Source organism: Hemitrygon akajei, chromosome 3 (assembly GCF_048418815.1).
Source record: "Hemitrygon akajei chromosome 3, sHemAka1.3, whole genome shotgun sequence".
In the NCBI taxonomy this organism is placed as follows: domain Eukaryota; kingdom Metazoa; phylum Chordata; class Chondrichthyes; order Myliobatiformes; family Dasyatidae; genus Hemitrygon; species Hemitrygon akajei.
The window spans coordinates 134,021,559-134,048,791 of record NC_133126.1 but is presented as its reverse complement, the minus strand read 5'-3'; the positions used below and the strand labels follow the sequence as shown (position 1 = coordinate 134,048,791).

The 27,233-nt window shown below is 39.8% G+C and overlaps 1 protein-coding gene across 1 annotated transcript in view; it reads left to right on the top strand.

Annotated features, from left to right (window-relative positions):
- LOC140724582 (opsin-3-like) overlaps window positions 1-26,871 on the top strand; it is a 65,900-nt gene extending 39,029 nt beyond the window's left edge. Inside the window, exons 3-4 of the mRNA XM_073039009.1 lie at window positions 8,452-8,682; window positions 25,817-26,871. Coding sequence (XP_072895110.1) covers window positions 8,452-8,682; window positions 25,817-26,002 — 417 coding nt within the window. The 3' untranslated portion in view covers window positions 26,003-26,871. The remainder of the gene's footprint in view (window positions 1-8,451; window positions 8,683-25,816) is intronic.
- Window positions 26,872-27,233: the final 362 nt, after the last annotated feature.

Below are 27,233 nucleotides of genomic sequence, written 5' to 3'. Positions count from 1 at the left end.
TTGGTTGTGGAATAAAACCATAGGATGTTAGAATCCCTGTTTAAAATGTTCCAATTCTGCAACTGAAATAATTATTATGATCTGGTCACATGATTATCCCACCTTCCCCCTCCCTTCAGACCAGCAGTAGAATTTTCTGCTCCTTCTAGGCCAGGAGGGGGCAGACTTGAACCCTCAGTCTGGCTTTGCTAGGGAGGTGTGGAGCTTGGATTTGATTGTTGGTGAATACTTACATTGGAAAGTTAACAACAAAGCATGTTTGGAAAAAGCCTCTGTATATTTGTTAATTTTTGTACATATACATTTGTTTTTATTTGTCTATTTGTAGATACTTTTTTTTCTCTTTACAACTACTGGGCGAGTTTTTTTTTTTTTTTCACCTAGCACTAAATAAAACTCATTGCACTAACATGTTGTTGCCGCTTATCATCTGTTTTTTTTTCAACTAGTGACCCTCAACAGGCACTCTTACCCACACCTGATAGCGAGGTGTGACAAACACCTTACACTTGTTTTCACTTAGTTCCATCTGCTGTTTTTCAGTCCTTTTTCCAGTTGGTTCAGATCCTGCTGCAAGCCATGACAGTCTTCCTCGCTGTCCACTACATCATCAATCTTGGTGTCATCTGCAAATTTGCTCTTCCAGGTTACCACATTATTCTTCAGACCATTGATGTAGATGACAAACAACAATGCACGCAGTGTCGATCCCTGTGGCACTTCATTCGTCTCAGGCCTCCAGTAAGGGAGGCATCCATCTAGTACCGCTCTCTGGCTTCTCCCACAAAGGTAATGTCTAACCAATTTGTACCTCATCTTGAATGCTGAGCGACTGAACCTTCTTAACCAGCCTCCTGCACAGGATCTTGTCGAATGTCATGTTAAAGTCCATATGGGTGTCAGCCCCCGGGGACTGATCCACCCTAATTTGCCTCAAGAAGCAAACACCTCCTCCTGTGTAATCTGCAAGGGGTCCATGAAGTTGATGGCATTTTGCCTCACTTCTATAGACTCTGTGTCCATCTTCTAAGTAAATACAGATGCAAAAAATTCATTTAAGATCTCGATCTTTCCTATCTCTTTTGGCTCCACCAATGGATTACCAGTCTGATCTCCTAGAGGTCCAATTTTATCCCTTGCAATCCTTTTACTCTTAGCTTATCTGTTGAATCCCTTAGGATTTTCCATCACCTTGACTGCTAGGGCAACCTCATGCCTTCTTTTAGTCCACTGGATTTCTTTCTTATGTGTTCTCTTGCATTTCTTATAGTCCATAAGCACCTCATTAGTTCCTACCTGACCTCTAATGCACCTCCTTTTTTTTCTTAACCAGGGCCTTAATATCTCTTGAAAACCAAGCTTTGCTACACATGTTATCTTTATCTTTTATTCTGACAGGCAAATACAAGATTTGTGCTATCAATATTTCACTTTTGAAGGCCTCCCGCTTACTAAGTACATCTTTGCCAGAAAATAGCCTGTCCTAATCCACGTTTGCCAGATCCTTTCTGATACCATCAAAACTGGCCTTTCTCCAATTTAGAATCTCAACCTGCAGACCAGACCTATCTTTTTGCATTTTTGTTTTGAAACTAATGGCATTATGATCACTAGATGCAAAGTATTCCCCTACACAAACTTCTGTCATCTGCCCTGACTTACTCCCTAATAGTAGATCAAGTATTGCACACTCTGTCATTGGGAGTTCTATGTACTGATGAAGGAAACTTTCCTGAACACATTTGATAAACTCTATTGCTTCTAGTCCTTGGAAAGAATGGGAGTCCCAGTCATTATGTGGAAAGTTAAAATCACCTATAATCATCTTCCAGTTTAAGATAGTGCTGGTGAACCTCAGCAACTCTGGCAGGTGGCTAATGAAACAAAGAAAGCAACCAAATATTTTGTTAATCAGACCTTTTTCTGGCAAACGATCATTGCAAGTAACTTCCCTTTGGACATGGAGGCAATTCGATGTGGCAGAACTGAGGCAAGGCAAGGCAGTGGGCCTGTTGTTGAGAGCAAGGAAGACCCAAGGTTCAATCCTTTTAAGCACTGTGCCAAATCAGAAAGGTCAGTTACAGGCCGAATTGAGATGGCGGTGTCCAGGCCACAGAGCACCAGCAAATGAATTTGATGTTTGGACGGATTTCAGGCGCCGGGTGAGATTGGAAAGGTCAGGGTGTCAGGGCTTGAGATGAGGGGCATTCCAGTTCAGCTTGCTGCACCACAACTCAGCTCTACGCTGAACAATGTGGAACTATGGGACTCTCTTGACTTCAGTTCAGAACGCTATTTGCTTGCGGTTATTGTTTGCATGATGCTTTTTTTCTCTCTGCTCACTGGGTGTTTGATGGTCTTTTTTAAATATGGGTTCTTTAGGGTTGGTGCGGCTGTAATGAAACCCAATTTCCCTCGGGATCAATAAAGTATGTCTGTCTGTCTGTCTGTCAGTCTGTTTCTTAGTTTCACTGCTGCCTATTAGAACACAAATCTCAGAGTTGTATAATGGGTACATACTTTGATAATAAATGTACTTTGAACTTTTATAACAACCTTATGTTTCTTGTAAAAGTCTGTGATCTCACCACACATTTGTTCCTCTAATCCCTTAGATTGTTGGGTGTTCTATAAGATAGATGCATTAACATGGTCATACCTTTCTTAATACTCAGTTCCACCCATAATCTGAAATGCAAAGGGACCTGGGCAGAGTTCACTAAAGTTTAACTTGCAGCTTGAGTCAGTGGTGAGGAAGACAAATGCAATGTTAGCATTCATTTCAAGAGGACTAAAATATAAAAGCAAGGATGTAATGTTGAAACTTTATAAAGCACTGGTGAGGCCTCATTTGGAGTATTGTGAACAGTTTTGGTCCCCTTATCTTAAAAGGGATGTGCTGAAACTGGAGAGGATTCAAAGGAGGTTTACAAAAATGATTCCAGGCTTGTCGTATGAAGAGTATTTGATGGATGTGGTCCTGTATTCACTAGAATTCAGAAGAATGGGGGTAACCTAATTGAAATCTATTGAATGGTGAAAGACCTTGAGAGGCTGGATGTGGAGAGAATGTTTCCTATGGTGAGATAGTATCAGACCAGAGGCCACAGCCTCAGAATAAAGGGGTATCCCTTTAGAATGGAGATGAGGGGGAATTTCTTTAGCCAGAGACTGGTGAATCTGTGGACTTCTTTGCCACAGGCAGCTGTAGAGGCCATGTCTTTAGGAATTCTTAAGGCAAAGGTTGATAGGTTCTTGATTGGTCAGGGCATGAAGAGATAAGGGTAGACAGTAGGAGGTTGAGGCTGAGAAGAAAAATGGATCAGCCATGATGAAATGGCAGAGCAGACTCGATGGGCCAAATGGCCTAATTCTGCTCCTGTATCTTATGGTCTTATAATGCCTCACTAGATAAGTTCTCCAGTCTGTCCTGACTGAGCACTGCCATGATATTTTCCCTGATTAGTGATACCACCCCTCCTCCTTTATTCCCTCCCTCTCCGTCTCATGTCTAAAACAATGGAATCCCAGAATATCAAGCTTCCAGTTCTGCTCCTCCTGCAGCCAAGTCTCAGTAATGGCTGCAATATCGTAATTCCAGGTGTTGATTCATGCCCTGAGATTATCTGCCTTTACTACAACATCTGCATTGGAATATACACAGCCCAAGATATTAGTTGCACCAAGCTCAACCTTTTGCTTCCTGACTTTGAGGATTTAACAGCATCTGTCTCCACAACCTCTTCGTGATCTGTCTGACACTCTGGTTCCCATCCCCCTGCAACTCCAGATTTTTTTCTCTGCAATCATCTAGTAAAAATTGCTTCTGAATTCAATAAAAGACTGTTCTTTTATTGCATTCAATAAAAGACTTTTCTTTTATTGCATTCAATAAAAGAATAGTTGTGAAACTGCTTAACTCCAATAACTACATGTACAGCAAGGTTACCTCATCAGTGAGCTGCTCATGGTTCAGAGTAGCCAGCCAGGGTGTCGTATGAGCTGGTGGTGGTTCAGAGACAGTGAGCTGGGCTGATGGACTGAGAGAGCTGGGTTGTGCCAACAGACCACAGGAGGAGCCAGACTGGGTTCAGAAGAGCTGACCTGGGTGCAGACAATGCTGCTGGCTGCTACTCAGAGGCACCAAAGTTGGTGCCTTCGAGTTGGCATGAAGGTGGCGTGTAGTGAAACCATGAGTGACTGTGTTAGATGTTTCTTTTGCGGTCACAAGACCCTGTTGGATATTGATTGCCGCAGGCTGCTTCCCTTGTTTAGTGATGAGCCAGGTGACGAGACAGCAGCGTTGCCTCAGTTGTAGCAAGGACTAGGCCTTCAACAGCGGGCTTGCTTTGCAGCACGGTATCTGGGTTCAGTTGGGGGTGGCCTCTCTTGTCAGTGCTGCCCTCTAGTGTTGGATTGGTGGAATTACTGGTTAGACTGCTGGGAAGCATCAACTTGCAGGACTTGTCGCTTAGGATCTTACTAAAAATATGTTTTCTGACGTAACAATGTTCTGTTTTTTTCCCATTCTCGTTATTTTGAATGTGCGTGTATGCTTTTGCACCTTGACCCCAGAGGAATGCTGTCTCGTTCAGTTGTATCTATGTATGGTTTGAAGGACAATTAGACTTGTTTTAATTTGATATGATAAAAACAAACAAAACCAAGCAATATACATTAGCACCGGAACTCCCCCTAACACAGAAAACGTACACTCGGTGGCCACTCCTGTACCTAATAAAGTGGCCACTGAATGAATATTTCATGGTCTTCTGCTGCTGTAGCCCATCCAGTTCAATGTGCTATGCATTTGGAGATATTCTTTTCCACATCACTGTTGTAACGCATGGTTATTTGAGTTACTGTTGCCTTCTTAGCAGCCTGAACCAATATGGCCATTCTCCTCTGACCTCTCTCATTAACAAGGCGTTTTTGCCCACAGAACTGCTGCTCAGCGGTGGGTTTTTTTTTGTTTTGCACCATTCTCTATAAACTCTAGAGACTGTTGTGCATGAAAACAGCAGTTTCTGAATTATTGAAACCAGCCTGTCTGGCACTAGGAATCACTGCATGGTCCACATCATTTAGATCATATTTCTTCCTTATTCTGATGTTTGGTCTGAACAACAACTGAACCTCTTGACCATGTCCACATGTTTTTACACATTGAATTGGGTGATTAGATATTTGCATTAACAAACACGTGTCCCTAAAAATGTGGCCACAGAGTATAGGTTTCAATTAAGGCTAAGATATTAAAATGCTTAAACACCTATATAATCTATTATTCTGCTTTACAGGACAGTTTTTTTGTGTCCTGGAAAACTAATATTAACTTTCAAGATTACTTAAATTCATTTGAACCTCACAAATGATTCCAAGGAAGTTAAGTGAGGTCAAAACCACTCATACAATAATTAGTCCCTTTAACTGTTGTACAATACTGTCTTGTTAAAATATTTGCAATCACTTTAACAATTTGATATTTGGGACATTTTGCCCTCCATTTATTCTGAAAGGTAATGGTGATGAGAACTTGTTTCCCTTGCCTGTGATCACATTACAACTTCTGAAGAAAATGTTATTGATGAACCGGCAAGAAAAGGTTTAAAGTAGTAGCATTTTGGGCCACCAGTAACTACCATTTGGTCGACCGCCTACTATGCCTTGGTGATTCCAATGCTTGTCATTATGCTTTCTTGTCATTGCATGATATCTATATTATTTTCTTCAATTTTAATACAATTGAAAAATGTTCAGCAAATAACTGATTGGTTAAAATCAATTAAATCAGCACTTTCTCCAGTAACAAGGGGTAATTAAGATGTCTTTTGACATATCCCACATAAGAAAACTTAGAGATTTTGACTTAAATAAGAGAATAAGCATGCAATTCATCAACAGTAGATGTTCTAAGACTGTGACTCATAAGTTACGTGTTAACTTAATAATAATAAGTACTTTATTGATCCCAAGCAGGAAATTATTTTGTTATGGCAGCAACATTTAAAAACACACTTAGCAATAATAAATATAATAATAATATTAACTAATAATAAAGTACAGAATAACAATATACACAATAATAATTTACCAATGTGCAATATTACAGTCTTGGTTAATATTCTGTTAAATTTCACAGGTATCTCCAGAACTGTTTGGTTTTGATGGCAATCTATTTATAGCAGCTAAGCAGAAATAAATAAATGAGCGACTGAGATATTATATTAAAAAAGCAACATTATGAAGTGTTGTCAAGTAAATATCTGAAGATGGCCATTAGTTCCATAATATTTGGATCAGCAATAAACATAAATTTTTATGGGTATATTATGATTCATCCTTTGTGGAAGATTTGGAAAACAAATTATAGATAGAGGACTGTAAGTAGAGGAGTCCTGGTGTCTGAGATCCTGTAATGAACATTTTTCATGTTTAACAACATTCAGGTGTACTAGTTATTTATTCAGAATTCTGCTTTGTAAATTTGCAACGTCTATAGATAGACCATAATAAAATAATCAAATAATGGCATAGCTCGAATGCCATCCATAAATTTTCTGATGATACAACCATTGTTAGCAGAATGTCAGATGGTGATGAAAAGGTGTACAGGATACCAGTTAGTTGAGTGCTATCACAGCAACAACCTCACACTCAACGTCAGCAAGTCCAAGTAGCTGATGGTGGACTTCAGGAAGGGTAAAACAAGTGAACACAAACCAATCCTCATAGAGGGATCAGAAGTGGAAAGAGTGAGCAATTTCATGTTCCTACGTGTCAATATATCTCTGAGGATCTAGCCTGGACGCTATGTATTGATGCAGCTATAAAGAAGGCAAGACCATGGCTATTATTTCATTAGGAGATTTGGTTTGTCAACTAAAACTTTTGAAAACGTCTACAAATGTGGAGAGCATTCTGACTGGCTGCATCACCATCTGCTATGGGTAGACTACTGCACAAGAAACTTCTGCAGTAGTTGCAGAAACTTGTAAGATCAGTCAGCTCCATCATGGACACTAGCCTCCATAGCATCCAAGATATCTTCAAAGTATGATGCCTTAGGAAGGTGATGTCCATCATTAAGGACTCCACCACCAGGACATGCCCTCTTCTCCTTGTTAATGTCAGGATGGATGTACGAAACTCAGAAAGCACACACTCAGTGATTCAGGAACAGCTTCTTCCCCTCTGTCATCTGATTTCTAAATGGACAATGAGCCCATGAACACTACTTTTTACTTACTTTGCACTACTTATTTTAACTTAACGACTTAGTAGACATATATATATGTAAAGTAATTCAGATTTTTTCGCTATATTTATTTATCATTTATTTCATTGTACTGTTGCAGTAAACAAATTTCACAACATATGCTGGTGATATTTAACCTGATTTTGAAATAATCATTTTAAAATAATTAAAGTAAGTCTCCTTTGGTTAATACAAATGAGTTAGAAGTTTTAATACTAATTTAGATTTATGTAATCCAAATATGGTGGTTATTTTATTCATAGATGGGCATAGGTATCACTAGCAAATCCTACATGTTGTATTTCTCATATTTCCTGATTTCCTGATAGCCTCGTCTTACTCTCATTCCTCTAAACTCCACTTGGTTGCTCCTTCTGGCTTGAAGGGCTGTTGTGGAGAAATTCATCTATGGTACCAGCTACACCATGTTGTAACAGTGATGGTAGAAGTGAATTTTTAGGGTGGGGGATTAATTTCAGACAGGTAGTCATGGTGTTGAGTTTTTGTGAGTTTTCTGCTGCCACTTCTCAGGCCATATTTGGTTGCTGAATGCTAACACGGACTGTTATGTCTTCTGAACAGACGTAAACACAATTAAAAATTGTGCAGTCAGCAGTGACCCTATTTTTAATATAATGTAAGGTATGACATTGATAAAGCAGCTGAAGATGGTTGGAGTTAGGACAGTGCCCTGATGCACTCCCACAGTGATGTCCAAGGATCAGGATGATTGATCTCCAATAGCCATAAGACATAAGATATAGCAGCAGAAGTAGGCCATTCAGCCCATCGAGTCTGCTCCACCATTCAATCATGGGCTGATCCAATTCTTCCAGTCATCCCCACTCCCCTGCCTTCACCCCATACCCTTTGATTTCCTGGCTAATCAAGAACTACAACCAACATCCAGTGTGTGAGTGTTGATGAAATGTGACTGACTGTTCCGATCTCCAGAATACAAAATATTTCCAGCATTTTCCAGTTTTATTCCTATGTGCGAGGTTTGACTAACACCAATGGAGTGTTTTCGCCTTGAATCCTATTGACTTTAGTTTTACTCGGATTCTCAATGCAGTATTTCGTCAAATGTCAAAGATGTTAAAGCAGCTACCTTCTGGAATATAGTTCTTTGGACCAAGCCTATAACTATTTCTGCTCTTCTGCTGAATGTTTGCTACATTTTGTCTCTATAGATAAGAGTAAACAACTCCATACGACGAGGGAAGGAGTACAAGGTACTGTTCATGGTGACATGTATGGTAATTTGTTTCCTGCTCTGCTGGTTACCCTATGGAATTGTGGCACTCATGGCCACTTTAGGACATCCTGGCCTGATCTCGTCATCTGCCAGCATTATTCCTTCAATCTTTGCAAAGAGCAGCACAGTCTACAACCCCATTATCTATGTATTTATGAACAGACAGGTAAGATGTTTTTGAATGTGTTTTCCCTTTTGCAATTTGTATCACAGGTATGCCAGTTTTTTCCTATAGCTTCCTCAATCTGTAACAAGGTCTTAAATCCTCAGGAAGATAGTCCTTCATTCCAGCCATCTGTGAATGTAATGTAATCTTGGTTATGAATGCACACACCAATCTTACTTTGTAATTGCCTGAGGTAAATCTATGAAACATTAAACATAACTGTTACTATTCTTATCTTGGTAAGATATGGATTATTAATGTCACCCTAAAGGCATGGTCTGTTAGGCTAGGTGCTAACATGTTTACAGAGTAAGTTGAAAAGACTTGTAGACCAATAGCTGAAACTGCCACCAATACTGACTATATCCAACCAGTAACAGCTAATTATTGACAAGCGGAACATAAGAACTGAAGAGCCATTTAGTACTTTGAACCTGTTCTGAAACTCAGTTAGGTTCATGGCTGGATTGTGTCTAAATAACTCCAGTTTTAGGCCACAGTTTCATACACCTTGGCTAACAAAAATCTCAGTTTCAACATTTCAATTGACCTAACCTTGACAGCTATTTGAGAAACTTGGTTCAAGGCTTTCACTGGCTTTCACCTGGACAAAGGATTCCTTATATCTCCTTCAAACCAGCATTTTCTGGTTGGTTGACATAACTAGTGGTATTCTGCAATGGTTGACATTGGGACCTCTTTGTTTCATGTTATGTGTCAATGATCTGCATGATGGAATTGATGGCTTTGTGGCAAAGTTTGATGATGCCAGATAGGTGGAGGAGTAGGCAGTGTTGGGGAAGCACAGCGTCTGCAGATTAGGAGAACCATCAAAGAAGTGGCAGATGGAGTTAAATGTAGAGAAGTGTATGGTGATGCACAGCAGTAGAAGCAATAAAGACGTAGACTGTTTTCTAAACGGGGAGCAAATTGGAGGTGCTCATGCAGGATTTCCTAAGGGTTAACTTGCAGGGAGGAAGGCACGTGCAAAATTAGCTTTCGTTTTAGTTTTAGGGATTATTAATTTTGGTTTTCCAGGAGAAGAAATAATTTCTCTCCATTTTTCAAAGAACAATGATAGCTCAGTGGAAGGTTACGGTGCAGATGACTGTTGATCGAGACACATGAGCTTCATTGCAAATTCAACCTCAGCTGCTTAAATGCATTTGGAATCATAAAAGTAGTGTCGGAAGCTTACACATAAAACTGAGATGTTGATAATAAGTCATCTGGTTTACCAATGCCTCGGAGAAAGGAAATGTGGTGTGCCTACCTGGAATACTCTGCACTGATTGCTCTTAACCAGATGTTTGAGGAAGCTACTAAATTTATAGATTAGGGATAAGAAATTAATGCTAATCTAGCTGCTGATGTCCAAACTTTTAAAAAAAAGCAAACCTACCTTAAGTTGCTCACTTAAATCCACCTTAATCTTCTTGCTTAAGAAAATATAAATCTGATGCAAACAACTTGTTCTCATAATTTAACTCTTTAGCATGCATACTGAATTCAGCCATTCTTTCTTTGCTGAGGAATGGTGCTCAGAACTGAACACAATTTAAAGTTCTAACCAGAGCAATGTATCTCCAGTCCTTTGTATTCTTTAGCACACTAGCTTTTAATGCTGCCTTTTCCCCTAGATTTCCATTCCTAACAGAATGTAGATTTTGATCACTTACCACGTCAAAAAGTTGCTCCCTGTCCTCATCCCAATATGAATATCCATTAAATAAGCTGTTCATTAATGAAGATTAGGCAAGAGGGAAATCTTTAAAAGTGTAAATTCTGAGTTAATTTATCTTCCTGTTCATTTGTTTGGGTAATATTCATATTCTCACCATCATCAGTACAACCATGCAATATTCTTTGACTAAGTTAAAACTAAAGAAATGAAGGAAGGAACTGGACTATTAAACCTTCAGCCAAATGCACAAGCTACTTAAGACATGAATTCTTAGTCCATCCAGAGGTACCCCCAGACATTTAATACTTTTTCCTTTTCAATAATAATTTATTTTAGGATTTATTCTGATATTTCCAACAGCAATGGACCTTTCTATGGTGAACACTATTGAGAACTATTCATTTAAAACTTCATCCACATCCTCTTATTCCTTGCAGAGAAGTCCATTTTGATCCCTATTTTTTTCCCTGGTTACCTTCTTGAACTTAGCGTACTTATAAAATGCTATGAGATTTCCTTAATCTTGTGTATCAGTGCTGTTTCGTGTCCATGCTTTATACTTCTACTTGCTGTTTGAAATGATGCTAAAAGGCGATTAAAACAAAACTCACCGAAAAGCAAGGATTTATTGGAATTTTATATTCCAATTTTGTAGTCTTTACTAAAAGGTAGGATTACTGAGTAATTTGTAGGTTATTCTTTTGTAGTTTTGTGACTTTGCCTTTAAGGAAGGTCTCATGGTTGTTGTAGGATGCTGAGCCATTTGATTCCTACTCTAGTATTGACTAATTATAATTAGAATGTAAAACAAAGAAATTCTACTTGTTCAAGTGCAAGATTTTTCCAAATGCCATCATACATGGACTTGAATGCTTAAGAGGCATGAAACCCAATGTTTTCCCCATTAGACCAACTAATGATTAATTTAGGAAAGTAAGTTCTGCACATCAGTTCAAATTGTTGTGTGGTTATTCATATCTTAACTATATCTCTTAAAGGATAGATGATTATTGACTACGACATAGAACATAAAAGAGTACAGCACAGGAACAGGCCCTTTGGCCGAGCTAATTAAACTAGAAATTTAATACCAACTAAACTAACCCCTGCTGCCTATATAAATGTCCATATTCCTCCATTCTACACTTTTGTATGCCTACGTAAATGTCTCTATCATATTTGCCTCCACTACCACCCTGGCAGAGATTCCAGACACCCACTAGTTTCTATCTAAAAACATATTGTCCAGCACATTTCTTTTGAACTTACTTCTTCTCATCTTAAATGCATGCCTTCTAGTTTTACACGATACAACCCTGAAAAAAAATCCCAGTTTTCTACTCTATTTATGCCTTTCATAATCTTGAAGATTTCTATTATGCCTCCTGTCAGCCTCCAACGTTCCAGAGAAAACAACCCAGATTTGTCCTAATGCTCCTTTGAGAACATGCCCTGTAATCCAGACAGCATCCTGGGAAGTCTTTTCCAAAGTCCCCACATCCTTCTTAATTGTTGGAATCTTTTATGCTCCTTAGAGTGAACTACTTTGAAAAATATTAAAACAAACATGAGAGAAGACACACCATTCCACTGGGTGGAAGATGTTAGCTGATATGCTTTGGACCAGTACGTCACCAAGTTCTGAGACAAAACAGTAGCAGTAGGAGATGTTCAAATAATGAAAGAACAGGCACTCTCAAGGCATGGTGCTTGTGCAGAAAAAAATGTTTATTAATCTACCCACATGGCTGGTATTTGTTAATACATCAGCAAAATCCATTAGTCAAAACTGGTATGCTACGCATTATATTCCATGCACCACACTTCCCATCCCTCATAAAGTAACAACTTGCAGCCACTCAGCACTCTAATCTTGCTTTTCGCATGTTCTGCACTTACCATTATTACAATTCTTAAATAAATGTCCTACCAGAAAGCATAACTTCCCTACTTTTGTACTGAATTCCCTGAGCAATAAACAATAATATTGTTACTTTTCTAAATATTTGCTATATTTATACAATAGCTATTTATGAATTATGGACTTATCATCATTTAGATAATATGTTTTTGTTTACTTATTCTGCTAAAATGGAGATTTTCCAATTCCCACTTTATACTAATTTGCCAGATCCTTGCCTCCCTGACTTAACCCAGGTATATAATTTTATAATCTCCTTATGTCCTTTTCATAATTTTTCTTTCTTTCTTTGAGTTACTAGAAAATTAAAACATCATATCTTCAGCCACTTTACCTAAATAATTATTGTAAATTATAAAAAGTTGAAGGTCTGTTACTGATTCTGTTACCTATTACAAACACGTCAAGCAGAAAAAAAAATCATATTTATTCTCAGTCTGTTGGCCAGCTAGTCTTAAATATACGTCAATCTATGTTAGCTGAACCAAAAATATATAGCCTTTGCTTATTTTGGCCATCAGTCTTAAAGAGAAGGAATTTTGTACAAGTAAGAAATCAAGAATAATCATAACCAAATGAACCTAAATTGTATTTGGAGACACAAGAAATAGTGGATGCTGGAATCTGGGACAAACAAAATGCTTAAGGAGCCTAACAGGTCAGCAGCATTTGTGGAGATATTCCGTGATGAAACCCTGCATTTGTCTCAATCCATTATATTGACTATTCTTCAGACTCCACAAATGCTGCTTGATCTTATGAATTCCACTAGAAAAGGGGTCCCCAACCTTTTATATGCCATGGACCCTTACCATTAACAGAGGAGTCCACAGAACCCAGCTTGGGAATACCTGCTCTAGAATTTTGCTATTTTTTTGCTTCAGTTTCTGTTTGTATCGTTCATGTCTATTTGACAGGCTCTCTCAGCTCTCACTGGAAACCTTATTTTAAGTTTCACTTTATAATTACATCAACACTGGTACACTAGAGTTGTGTAAAATACTCTTGTAATCTCATTAAGATAGGTTTAATTAAATTTTAATGAATTAAAAACCAGATTGGAATGCTGGCGGTTGGAAGTGTGGAGGCTGGGCAACAAAAAGGTTGCCCAGCTAAAGTGGTTTCAGACACATTAGTGAGAATGGGTATGGCAGGGCGTGCATGAATTTCTAAGATCTTGCATTCATACTACCGATGTAAGCTACATTTCTCCTTCCTTTCTCCACAGCAGTGCCTATAAGTAGTATTAAGGTGTCAAGTTAACTTATTTATACTTTTAAAACAAAGATCTAATTTTGTTTGCTATCCATTGCCTCATCATAATTTGCATGTTTAAAAACACAACCATTCAGTACTTCTTAGCTAATTCTTCATGACGAATGAACTCATGTTGTATTAATGGCATTTGTGTTTTAGGTCAGCACTATTCTTAATTGTGTAACTGTGGACAGACCTTTAACATTTATGAGTTAAATTCTAACACAAATCCACTTTGGGTGGTATTTAGAAAGGCAACATCTTGACCAAAGACCTACATTTTAAGGAACATATGTAGTAGATGGAGAAGTATAAGAAATGAGAGATTTGGGGAGGCAATTCTAGAGCATAGGGAATATGCATTTGGGATAGTAGGAGGCTAGATTTTGAGGAATTAATCCTGCAGGATTGTAGGGTTGAAGTAGCAAATGGAGATGAAAAAGGAGAAGGCCCAGCAAGGCACTGAAAATAAGGATTTTTTGAAGAAAGAAGTATTGCTTGACAAATCAGTATGAACAAGAGTAATGTACAGATGAAATATGGAGAGATGAAATCTCCTTTAGACAGCTTACCAGTAAGGTCTGAATATTCATTGATATGTGGCACCTTGGTGTTGCAAAACATTTTGGAAAGAGGACAGGAAGAGTGACTCCAAAAAAATCAGAAATGCAGCTGGGCACAGGATTCCTTCTCCCGATCATTTCCCAATGACTGCAGCCAGGATACTATAGCAGAATAAAATTAGGATTGACTTTGACTGAGCCGCTGAATCCACAGGAAAATAGTCTGCTGACATTCACAGTCTCAATTCAACAGATGAGGAATAACTAGCTGAGCAGTATTTGAAGTCTGCCTGCAAAGAATCATTTATGGAATGAGCTCCCATCTGCACAACAGGGAGTGCATTACATTGATGCTATGCGGATGTGTAACAGTGATCTATGGTATATCTGGCTAAGTATCCTATGCATTACAGGCAACTGAAACAATCTAAAATGTACTAATATTACTGTGGCTTGACAAGATGACGGGGCATGTCAGTACACTTGTGAGAATGAAACTACACTACTGTTATTCTAAGGAAGGCAACACATTTAATCAATTTGGCAAGCTAGACATATTTTATAATGCTTAATACTTGGTGACAGCACATTACTGCAGTATAGACAAAGAGCCTTACACTTGAATCATGCTTGAAATTGATATTTGGCATTAAGTGTGTGGAAAGTTTATTTCATTAGGATTCCTTGCTGTGACCATCAGAAATCTCTAGACCAAGGTATAACTGTTTTAGAACATAGAACATAGTACAGTACAGTTCTGAGCAGGCCATTCAGCCCATAATGTTTTGTGATATCTCAATGCCAATTCATACTAAATGGCCTTATCCTTAGCATTCATATCCCTCCATTTCCTTCATATTTATGTGTCTATCTAAAAGCCTCTCAAACTCCACCAAACTACCTGATTTCTCTACTACTCTTGATAACCCTTTCCAGGCATCTACCTGTATCCAAGCAAAAAACTTGCCCCTTGTTGCTGTTAGTTTCCCTGCTCTAACCTCAAAGACATGTCCATTGATGTTTGACATTTTTACCTGAGAAACAGATTCAGACTGCTTACCCTATCTATGCTTATCATAATTTTACACACTTCTATCAGATGTCCCTTCAGCTTCCAACACTCCAAGGAGAACAACCCAAGATTTTCCAATGTTTCCTTATAGCTTGTGCCCTCTAATCCAGGCTGCAAGCTGGTAAAACTCTTCTCCACTCTTTCCAAAGTCTCCACATCCTTCCTATAATGGGGCAATCAGAACGGCACAACAATGCTACAAGTATGGTCTAACTAAAGTTTTATATAGTTGACTTCTTTACTTGTATATTTGACACCCCTATCAATGAAGGCAGTCATTACATACGCCTTCTTAGCAATATTATTCACTTGCATAGTTACTTTCAGTGAACTTTGTATCTGGGCCCCATGGTCCCTCTTTAGTTCAATTCTATTAAGAGGCCTGTCATTAACTATATACGTTCTCTTTCAATATGACCTCTCAAAGTGCAACATCTCACACTTGCCTGAATTAAACTTCATCTGCCACTTCTCTGCCCATATATGTAACTGATCTATATCCTACCGTAGTTTTTGATAGTCCTTTACATTGTCCAGCAATCCACTCTACCAATATAGATGTCATCTAAAAATGTTTACTAATCTACCCATCTACATTTTCATCACTGATAAATATCAAAAACAACAGAAGTCCCAGCACAGATCCTTGTGGAACACCACTGGCCATGGATATCCAGCAAACCATGATGATTGTCCCTAAGCAGCTCTTTTCTTTCCAAATGTGCCTACATCCTATCCCTCAGTATCTTCTCCAGTAGCTTCCTTGCTGCTAGCCTGAGGCTGGTTGGCTTATAGTTACCTGGATTGTCCCCATTTCCCTTCTTGACCAAAGGGACAACATTTACTGCTCTCTAGTGCTCTGAAACCAAGACCCTTGCGAGAGAGGATGCATACATCCTTGTCAAAGGCCTAACAGTCTCCTCACTTGCTCCTTCAATACTCTGGGATATATGTCATCAACCTTGGGGACTTATCCACCTTAAGGCTTTTCAGGAGACTCAGCACTGCCTCCTCCTTAATCTTATTATGTCCCAGCACTTTAGTCAGTCAAGTCAAGTCAAGTCAGTCAAGTCACTTTTATTGTCATTTTGACCATAACTGCTGGTACAGTACATAGTAAAAATGAGACAACGTTTTTCAGGACCATGGTGTTACATGACACAGTACAAAAACTAGACTGAACTATGTAAAAAAAAACAACACAGAGAAAGCTACACTAGACTACAGACCCACACAGGACTGCATAAAGTGCACAAAAACAGTGCAGGCATTACAATAAATAATAAACAGGACAGTAGGGCAAGGTGTCAGTCCAGGCTTTGGGTATTGAGGAGTCTGATAGCTTGGGGGAAGAAACTGTTACATAGTCTGGCTGTGAGAGCCCGAATGCTTCGGAGCCTTTTCCCAGACAGCAGGAGGGAGAAGAGATTGTATGAGGGGTACATGGGGTCCTTCATAATGCTGTTTCCTTTGTGGATGCAGCGTGTAGTGTAAATGTCCCTGATGGCAGGATTTAGTATGTCCCACTCAGTTTTCACTGAAGGCTGCAACATTTAACCAATTTTTCAGTTTTGAATACAGATGTTTTCAATGATACACTGCTGAAGCAATGTGCTGTTTTTTCTTTATATTCCTATTTGAATTGATTTTTGGGCTTCAGTTGTGTAATGGAAACAGTTGTGAACTTGATGCACCATCAATAACTCACGCCGAGACTTAGGAAGTGAGATATCGGCTTTTATTGACTGAAGAACACTACATCCTGGGGAAATGAGGGAGAGCAGCAGGCCACAGTCGCCTTTATACAGGGGTCTGTGGGAGGAGCCACAGGGGTAGTCAGCAGGGTCTTGGGAGGAGCCACAGGAGCAGTCAGACAGGTATATCTAGTTCACCACATTCACCCCTCCTTTGTTTAAAAAAAATTCCCAAGTATATTTACAGGTTAAGTCGATCAGGTGGTCGAATCGTTCGCTGCGATCTACGGAGCTCCGGCTGCAATTGCACAGGAGCCGGAGGTGATGACGGCACAGGTGCCGGAGGTGGTGTGTGCTCCGAAGGCGGAGAGTGGGTTAATTCTGTCCCAACAGGAGGTGTCAGGGATCCCTCGCGTGTGAGCGAGGGCCCTGGAACAGACGCATACGGAGTCTGTGTGGGGCACGGTGCGCGCGGTGTCACCTCGGGTACAGGGTGCAAAGTTACCGTGGAGTGCTCGGGGTAGTGGTCTGCTGCTCCGGCGGGCGCCAGGTCGCGGACAGAGACCGTGTCCTCCCGCCCATCAGGCAAGACCACGTAGGCATACTGGGGATTAGCATGCAGGAGGTGAACCTTCTCGACCAGTGGTGAGTACTTATTACTCCTCGCATGTTTACGTAGCAGCACTGGCCCCGGGGACGTCAGCCAAACTGGTAGGGTGGTCCCAGTGACAGACTTCCTGGGAAAAGAGAATAAGCGTTCGTGAGGGGTGGCATTAGTGGACGTACACAACAGGGAGCGGATAGAGTGGAGTGCCTCAGGGAGGACCTCCTGCCATCGGGAGACCGGCAACCCTTGTGACTTAAGGGCTAAAAGTATGGCCTTCCACACCGTGGCATTCTCCCTCTCCACCTGGCCATTCCCCCGGGGATTATAACTCGTGGTGCGACTAGTAGCTATGCCCCTAGCAAGCAGGAACCGGCGCAACTCGTCACTCATAAAGGAGGACCCTCTATCACTGTGGACATAGCAGGGATATCCGAACAGTGTGAAGAGCTGGCGCAGGGCTTTTATGACGGACGTGGTAGTAGTGTCGGGGCAGGGAACGGCAAAGGGGAATCGCGAGTACTCGTCAATAATACTGAGAAAGTAGACATTGCGGTCGGTGGAGGGAAGGGGGCCCTTAAAGTCCATACTCAGTCGCTCAAAAGGGCGGGTGGCCTTGACAAGCTGCGCAGTGTCAGGACGGTAGAAGTGCGGTTTGCACTCAGCGCAGATCTGGCAGTCCCTGGTCATCGTCCTGATGTCCTCCAGGGAGTACGGCAGGTTCCGGGCTTTAATGAAGTGATAAAACCGGGTGACCCCCGGGTGGCAAAGTTGGGCATGAAGGGCATACAGCTGGTCGAGCTGGGCACTAGCACACGGTCCCCGGGATAGGGCATCAGACGGTTCATTGAGCCTGCCAGGCCGGTACAGGATATCGTAAGTATAGGTGGAGAGTTCTATTCTCCATCGCAAAATTTTATCATTTTTGATTTTGCCCCGCTGTTGGCTGCTGAACATGAACGCAACCGAGCGCTGGTCGGTCAGCAAGGTGAACCTTCTGCCGGCGAGATAGTGCCTCCAGTGCCGAATAGCTTCCACTATGGCTTGGGCTTCTTTCTCCACCGTGGAGTGCCGAAGTTCAGAGCCTTGAAGGGTACGGGAAAAAAACGCCACTGGCCTGCCTTCCTGATTGAGGGTAGCAGCCAGCGCGACGTCAGAGGCGTCACTCTCTACTTGGAAGGGAATGGTCTCGTCTACCGCATGCATCGTTGCTTTGGCAATGTCCCCTTTAATGCAGCTGAAGGCCGCGCGGGCCTCGGCCGAGAGGGGAAAGGTGGTAGACTTGACCAGGGGGCGGGCCTTGTCTGCGTAATGGGGAACCCATTGGGCGTAATAGGAAAAAAAACCCAGGCACCGCCGGAGGGCCTTGAGAGTAGTGGGAAGAGGGAGTTCTAACAGGGGGCGCATACGGTCGGGGTCAGGGCCAATGACCCCGTTCTCCACGACATACCCAAGGATAGCGAGTCGTGTGGTTCTGAACACACACTTGTCCTTGTTATAAGTCAGGTTCAAAGCATCGGCCACCTGGAAAAAACGTTGGAGGTTGGCGTCATGGTCCGACCAGTCGCGACCACAGATGGTGATGTTATCAGTAATCTCTTCACTGATGCCCAATTTGAATTTTACCAGGAATTCTTGGCCACAACATTCAAAACTTTTTTTTTCTGTAAATATGGACCAAAGGACTGTTTTCCGGAGGCCAAGTTTGAGAGATTGTTCTTGACAGTTCAGACAGCTACTGTTGAGTGTGGCATCAAGCAGCACTAGTAAAACTGAAGTCAACCTGTTACTTGCCAGGATGAGTAGTATAACTCCAACAAAGCCAACAGGCTCAACACCATCCAGGACAAAGCAACTTACTGGTCTCGTACTCCACTCACAACTCAACGGAAGCTGAAGGTGAACAGCCTCTTCAGCAGAAATAAAGTGTGTTCTTTCTTCAAAGTGTCAATGGGATAACCTGGAAGATTGACTAAATTGGCTGCAACACCATAAAATCCTTAAAATTTCAAGGGAAGGGAAACAGAATATTAAATAAATGAAATACATTATCAAAAAGTATGAATAGATTCACCTGTAGCTTGTGGCTTATGGGAAGAAGCTAGATAGATAACTAATTAGAGGGTCTCTTGGCTCTTACTAGAGCACTGATTAAGGAAAATCAGAAAGGGCTTCAAACCATCATCACAGTTTGTTGCTCTGTTCCAATTATTTTCCAGTTCAGATAAACAGTTATTGATTTGAGGTCTTAGGCTCCACAAGTATAGCCTGACTTTTAAACATAGAGCATAGAGCATAGAACCATACAGACTCTATGGCCCATGGTGCAGTGCCGACCTCTTAACATACTCCAAGATCAATCGAACCTTTTCCTCCCACATAACCCTCCACAGCAGTAGGGCAACGGGTGGCAGGATTGAGTGCAGGAAAGATGGTATGACAGGTAAGACCAAAAGGAGGGACTGCAAGGGGTGATAAGCATATTGGACTGATAGGTTGAAATATGTTTATTTCAATACTAGCAGTGTTATAGGTAAGGGGCATGTACATAGAGCCTGGATCATAAAACATAGATCATAACAATACAGGCCTTTCAGCCTATGATGTTGTGCCAAACATTTAATTAACTCTAAGACCAAGCTAACCCTTTCCTCCTAAATAGACCTCAATTCTTCTTTCATCTATGTGCCTGTCTGAGAGTCTCTCAAATGTCCCTATACTTCGTGTAAAGAGGGCACCGGAACTGAACAAAATACTCCAGGCTTTATAGAGCTGCAACAATACTTTGTGTCTCTGGAACTCAGTCCCCCAACTAATGAAGGTCAACACACCATACACCTTCTTAACTACCCTGTACACTTGCATGGCAACTTTGAAGGATCTAATGACGCGAACACCATTATTGCTCTGTTCCTCCACACTGTTGAGTATCCTTGTACTCTACCTTTAAGTTCAGCCTTCCAAAGTGAATCATTTCATACTTTTCCAGATTGAAGTCCATCTGCCACTTCTCATCGCAGTTCTGCATCCCATCAATGTTCCATTTTAACTTACGACAACCCTCTACACTACTTACGATACCACAAAACCTTCATGTCATCTGCAAATTTACTGACCCACCCTTCCACTCCTTTATAAATTTCATTAATAAAAGTCACAAAGAAGCAACAGTCCCAGAACCGATCCTTATGTAACAGATCACTGGTCACCAATCTCCATGAACTACAACCCTCTGTCTTCTAACAGCAAGTCAATTCTGAACCCACACAGCCAAGTTTCCCTGGATCCCATGCCACCTGACTTTCTGAATGAGCCTATCACAGGGAACCTTGACAAATACCTTACTAAAATCCATATATATCACATCCACTGCTCTATGTCATCACAAGAGTAATATTGAACGGATTCAATTAGGTGTATAAAGGGTTCTTGTACTTCTGGCAGATAGCATAATGTAGAACAAAATGTCTGCTTTCAGTTTTTCAGGTTTTCAAGAAACAGAAATTTTTCAACAATTCAGTGAAAATAATGCATTATTTGATGTTTAACTGCTGTTGGGACTATTTTAAAGAATCAACTAATTACTTTTTGTTAGAATTTTAAATCTGAGAATATATTTTTAGTTGGAATATATGTAGTATTAAAGATGGTCTACTTTCAATGTAGAACAGAAATCAATTTGGAATCTGATCTTCAAAATATCCTAAAAATCACCCACTTGTTCTCACTGCTGGTCTCTACTATCTGTCAGCGGGATTTTGGGGCAAATTAATGAGTTATAAGGGAATTGATATTCCTTAATAATAAATATAAGTAAATTCAGCTGTCAAGCATTCACTCTCATACAAAAGAGCCATTTTCTTTGGAGCGTGTCTTTAATGTGAGGATCCTTGGTGATGTGAGGAGGGATTAAGTGGCCTTGTGAATTTAAAATAGAACTGGGGGATCATATGTGTCAGTAACATCACAGAAATAGCATCATATTTAAAATTAATTATGAAAAATGACATATAGCCAGTGAAGCTAAGAAGCGACTCAGTGGAACAGAATATCTAGACGCCTGCAGCTGGCGGATTCTGGATTGGTTCTGGAGGACTAAAAATTACAAATGTTACTCCACTTACTCTCTGTATACCCATGATTGTGTCCCCACCCACAGCTCCAATCTGCTAATTAAATTTGCTGACGAAACTACACTGATTGGCCTAATCTCTAATAATAACGAAGCAGCCTACAGAGAAGTCATCACCCTGACACAGTGGTGTCAAGAAAACAACCTCTCTCTCAGTGTTGCAAAAACAAAGGAGCTGGTTGTGAACTACAGGAGGAATGGAGACAGACTAACCCCTATTGACATCAATGGATCTGGGGTTGAGAGGGTGAACAGCTTTAAGTTCCTCGGCATAAACATCACCGAGGATCTCACGTGGTCTGTACATACCGGCTAGGTGGTGAAAAAAGCACAACATTGCCTCTTTCACCTCAGACAGTTGAAGAAGTTTGGTATGGGCCCCCAAATCCTAAGAATTGTCTACAAGGATACAGTTGAGAACATCCTGACTGGCTGCATCACTGTCTGGTACGGGACCTGAACTTCCCTCAATTGCAAGGCTCTGCAGAGAGTGGTGTGGACAGCCCAGCACATCTATAGATGTGAACTTCCCACTATTTAGGACATTTACAAAGACAGGTGGGTAAAAAGGGCCCAAAGGATCACTGGGGACCTGAGTCACCCCAACCACAAACTGTTCCAGGTGCTACCATCTGGGAAATGGTACCACAGCATAAAAGCCAGGACCAACAGGCTCCGGGACAGCTTCTTCCACCAGGCCATCAGAGTGATTAATTCATGCTGATTCAATTGTATTTCTATGTTATATTGACTGTCCTGTTGTACATACTATTTAATACAAGTTACAATAAATTGCATATTACATTTTTAGACTGAGACATAATGTAAAGATTTTAACTCCTCGTGTATATGAAGGATGTAAGTAATAAAAGTAAATCCAATTCAATTCAATCCACTCCACAGAAGGGAGAGAAGCACAAGAAAAGAAATTATAGACCAGTTAGTCAGACCTCAGTGGTTGGGCAGATGTTGGAGTCAAATGTTAAGGATGCAGTTTTGGGGTACTCAGAGGCACATAGTAAATAGGCCATAGTCAGCATGGTTCTTTATGGGAAAATACTTTGTTGGAATTCTTTGAAGAAATAACAAGCAACATAAACAAAGGAGAATTGGTGGATGTTATGTATTCAGATTTTCAAAGGCCTTTGACAAGGTGCCATACATAAGCCTGCTTAACAAGTTAAGGGTTTATGGTATTACAGGAAAGATACTAACATGGATAGAGCACTGCCTAATTGGCAGGAGGCAGAGTGGCCATAAAGGGAGCTTTTTCTGGTCGGCTGCTGGTGTCTAGTGGTGTTCCACAGGGGTCTTTTTACTTTATATGTCAATGATTTGGATGATGGAATTGATGGCTTTGTGGCTGAGTTTGCAGGTGATACAAAGATAGGTGGAAGGGCCTATCTTTGAGATAGTGTTGAGAAATATTACTACAGAAGGATTTAGACAGATTAGGAGAATGGGCAAAGAAGTGGCAGATGATATGTAATGTCGGGAAGTGTGTCGTCATGCACTTTTGTAGAATAAAAGCATAGACTAGTTTGTAAATGGAGAGAAAATTCAAAAAATTTGAAGTGTGAAGTGACTTGGGAGTCTTTATGCAGGATTCCATAAAGGTTAATTTTCAGATTGAGTTGGTGAAGAAGGCAAATTAATTTCAAGCAAACTAGAACATCAAAGCAAGGATGTAATGTTGAGGCTTCATAAGGCACTGGTGAAGCCTCACTTGGAATATTGTGAGCAGTTTCAGGCTCCTTATGTAGGGAAGGATGTGCTGAGATTGGAGAGGGTTATAGGAAGTGGAACAGAATCGATAGGCCAAATGGCCTAATTTTGTTCCTACATATCTAATGGAGGGCCCCACCACACTTTTAAAGAAATCACTCACAGGGTGTTGGCTGCAGTAAAATCATTCATCCTCAATCATGAATAATTGACTAAGAAAAGAAGAAAGGGGAGAGGGGTAGAGGGCACATTGCAACAAAATGAGGAGGGTTCTGAGCCACAGACTGTCAAGAAAATAGTAGTAGTAGTAAGCCTCCATTAGTCTCGATAGATCATGGATTTGCACCTTGGAAAGTTTCCAGGGTGCAAACCTGGGCAAGGTTGTATGGAAGACCGGCAGTGCCCATGCTGTAAGTCTCCCCTCTCCACACCACTGATGTAGTCCAAGAGAAGGGCATTAGGACCCATACAGCTTGACACGGGTGAGAGCAATGTGTGGTTGGGTGCCTTGCTCAAGGATGCACACTCAGCCTCAGCCAAGGCTTGAACTAGCAACCTTCAGATCACTAGACAAACACCTTAACCACTTGGCCACGTGCCAACACTGTCACTAAAATGCATGGTAGGTCAATGTATAGTCCTTAAGGGTCAATAGATTCCAGGCTTATTGCTACCAGGGGACAGCAATCAAAACCAAACATTCCAGCCAAAGAAGACATTGGTGTATAATGAAGCAGACAACAAGCCAATTTTGCAGTTAGAAGTACAGATTATAAAAACTAGGACTGTTCTCCTCTGAACTGGCAAGATTGAGAGATGATTCAATAGAAATTTTCCAAATAAAAAAGGGTCTAAACCAATTGAATACCAAAGATGGCATGAGGAAAAACTTCTACATGCGAAGAATAATTATGACTTGAGTGTCTCAGTAACTTTCAAAAATTAAGTTCCTGAAGAAAAATTGCAGGGTTATGAAACAAAATGCATTGCTCTTACAAAAAGCTGAACAAGCTTGATGGAATGATCGTTCTCACTTTTAAAAAACAGCCTTGTGAGCCCCGGGAGGGTAGAAGTACATATAGTTTGCCATTGATATGGTTTACAGGAGGTTAGTGGAATACTAACATGAGATAAAATAGATAAAGATAAGACACTAGAAAACTGGCAGTTTAAAAGCAGGATGGATTACTGAAGAAAATCAGGGCAAAAATTGCAGGTGTGCTGATTACTCCCTTCTGGTCCTTCTTCACTGCAGAGGTGAAAACAGATAATTAAAGAATTGTAGGTATTACACCATTGTTCAGAGAAATACAGCAAAGAAGGTCATATATGGTTATTACAGACCAGTTAATTTAACATGAGTGGAGGGGGAGTACATAAATCAAAACCTACAAAAAAATTAACTGAATTACTCTGTAAATTAACCAGAAAATTAATGAAACTGAAGACTTTTCCAAGTTGTATAATATTGTAGTTCTTTTTCCATTATTTATGACATTCAAATAAAACAATTATGTTCCTCTATATTGTGATTAAACACAATATTTAAATTTCAGTCATTGTTAACAAAACTATTTTATCTGTTTCCCCAGGATGATAGGAAAATAGCGAACTAATATTAAAAGAGGAATGTTATCTTTTTGTTGAACATTTTAATGTTTAAGTTATTTACTCATTATGTCAACTTTGTTGTACCTGTTCCAGTTCAAAAATATTCTTTACAAGATCACTCTTCCAGTAGTATATTTTGGTGATTACTTTTTGAAAACTTTCTTTGATATTTTGCTCAGCTTCTGATTGAATATGAAAGTAAAGTTTATATGATATTGCTCTTCCATTTGAGGGGAGTGAATGTGATTTTTTTTTGTTTAAGTATGCAGTACCTTATCTCTAGTGGGGGACTTGAAGCCTGGGGTCAATAGGCAACTTTAATTTCAAATCCTTAATTCTTTTGAATTAAGTATAATCACATAAATATCAGTACAGCATTTGTATTTATGGAAAACTTGTAGCAGATTCACTTTCAATGTAACAAAATTCAAGTTTCCAAGCAGACTGATTTACATGGAAGAAGTTGAGAAAAGTGTAGAAGGAGTAACTGAATACCTAATGGTGGTAGGAAGGATCCAGATAGTTGCATTATGAGAAGTAAGCAAGATCAGCAAATTCAGCTCTTAAATAGACCTAGCTACAGGCACAAAAGTTGGATTACATAGGCTTGAAGGAGAGGTGACTTCCAGTATTGGGCTGATTTCAATTGGGGATAAAATAATGTCTAAAAAATGTGATAAATCAAGATAACTGTAGAATCATTCTTATGAATGCAAAATGTGTACTTATGAGAATTAAAGGATTGAATTATGCGTTCATTATAAATCCAGCCGGTTTCACAAGTATAATTGCTTATTCTGTAGCTTCAGTCAATAATCAATTTGCTGAATGTTTACTTTGATTTTCTGCTCATTTATTTCAACCAATCCAGTTCTACAAATGCTTTAAATCACTTCTGACCTGCCAGAATTTGCCTCTCGATTTAAGATCCAACTGTCTCTCTAAGACTATAAAAAATGACCGCTCCAATCCAAAGAACTACAACAATACAAGCTTCATAAAGGCCTTCAGAATTCCACGAACAACAGCCAATGAAGATCACTGTGAATGCAATTAAAGCAGTACAAGTAAATAACCTACCCAGTGAAGTTTCACACCCTCCACGAACTTGATTACCACACTACAGCATACGGCTATTTCTGACGGAAAGTCCAAAGCACTTCAACAATCCTTTGTAAGGAACTTCTCAAGTTCTTGTGGAAACTACAAAATGTGTTAGCTTAGGAATCAGCAATTAATTTGTATCAGCAATTAAAATGAAAAAGAGATTGCTTGAAACACTCAGCCGGTCAAGTAGCATGGATGGGGAAGAAAAGAATTAATCTTTCAGTTTGACTATCTTTCACCATAATTTGTAAAAGAAGCATTAACATTCTGTAAACTAAATGACTTATAGTGAAAGATACATAAACTAATGGATTTATGATGTTGTTAGAATATATATATGTGATAAAAACCCATCATCAAAAAAATCATTATATTTCATTCTTAAGGCTAGTTTGTTGACTTTGCAGGTGTTTCTGAATGACAATACTGAGAATACTTTTGGTGTGTAATGAAAACATTTGAATGTATTTTGTTTTGCCAAAAGCTTGCTAAGTGTTACATGTGATCTTTTATTAGTGTTACCATCAAAAGAGCTAATCTTGGAACAGCTATCCTTGAATCAAAGGCTCAATTGCAACCAGTGAAAGAAGCCAACAAACAAATTTGATAGAGTGTAAAGCAATGATTTTCATTTGGCTTTAGCACTTGTAGCTGGAATAGTTGGCATTTCAAGCTAATGTGTAAAGAATGGACTCATTTTCAGCAGAATCCATAGAAAGACATTGAAATTCAGAGCACATTGTAATTTGCTTCAGTGTGACTTTTTTTAATATAGTAGTAGTTCAGTTACTGGAGTATTTTAACAAGTATGTAACGGGCCTTGTCTTGTCAATTGCCTTGTCAATTAAACTAAAGCTATGTTAAAAACTACTTTTGTTTGCCAAGTTGATAACCTATTATAGTTAAAACATTGTTTTAAAAATATAATTTGATGCATACATTTGGCTCATAGTCAGATTCCTTGATTCACATAATGCATGCAATTGGGCAACTCAATTAAATGCATTGAAAATAAATACTCTAATTTGTTTTCTGAATGAGAGAATGTGAACAATGTTGGGGTTACAGTCACAGAACTACAATATTAGAAAAGGGAAATATTCAATTTCAACCATTTAATCAAATCTGTGGAATTGCTGCTGAAGTAAACTTCAATAGCAGCATTTCTTGAATACAACTGT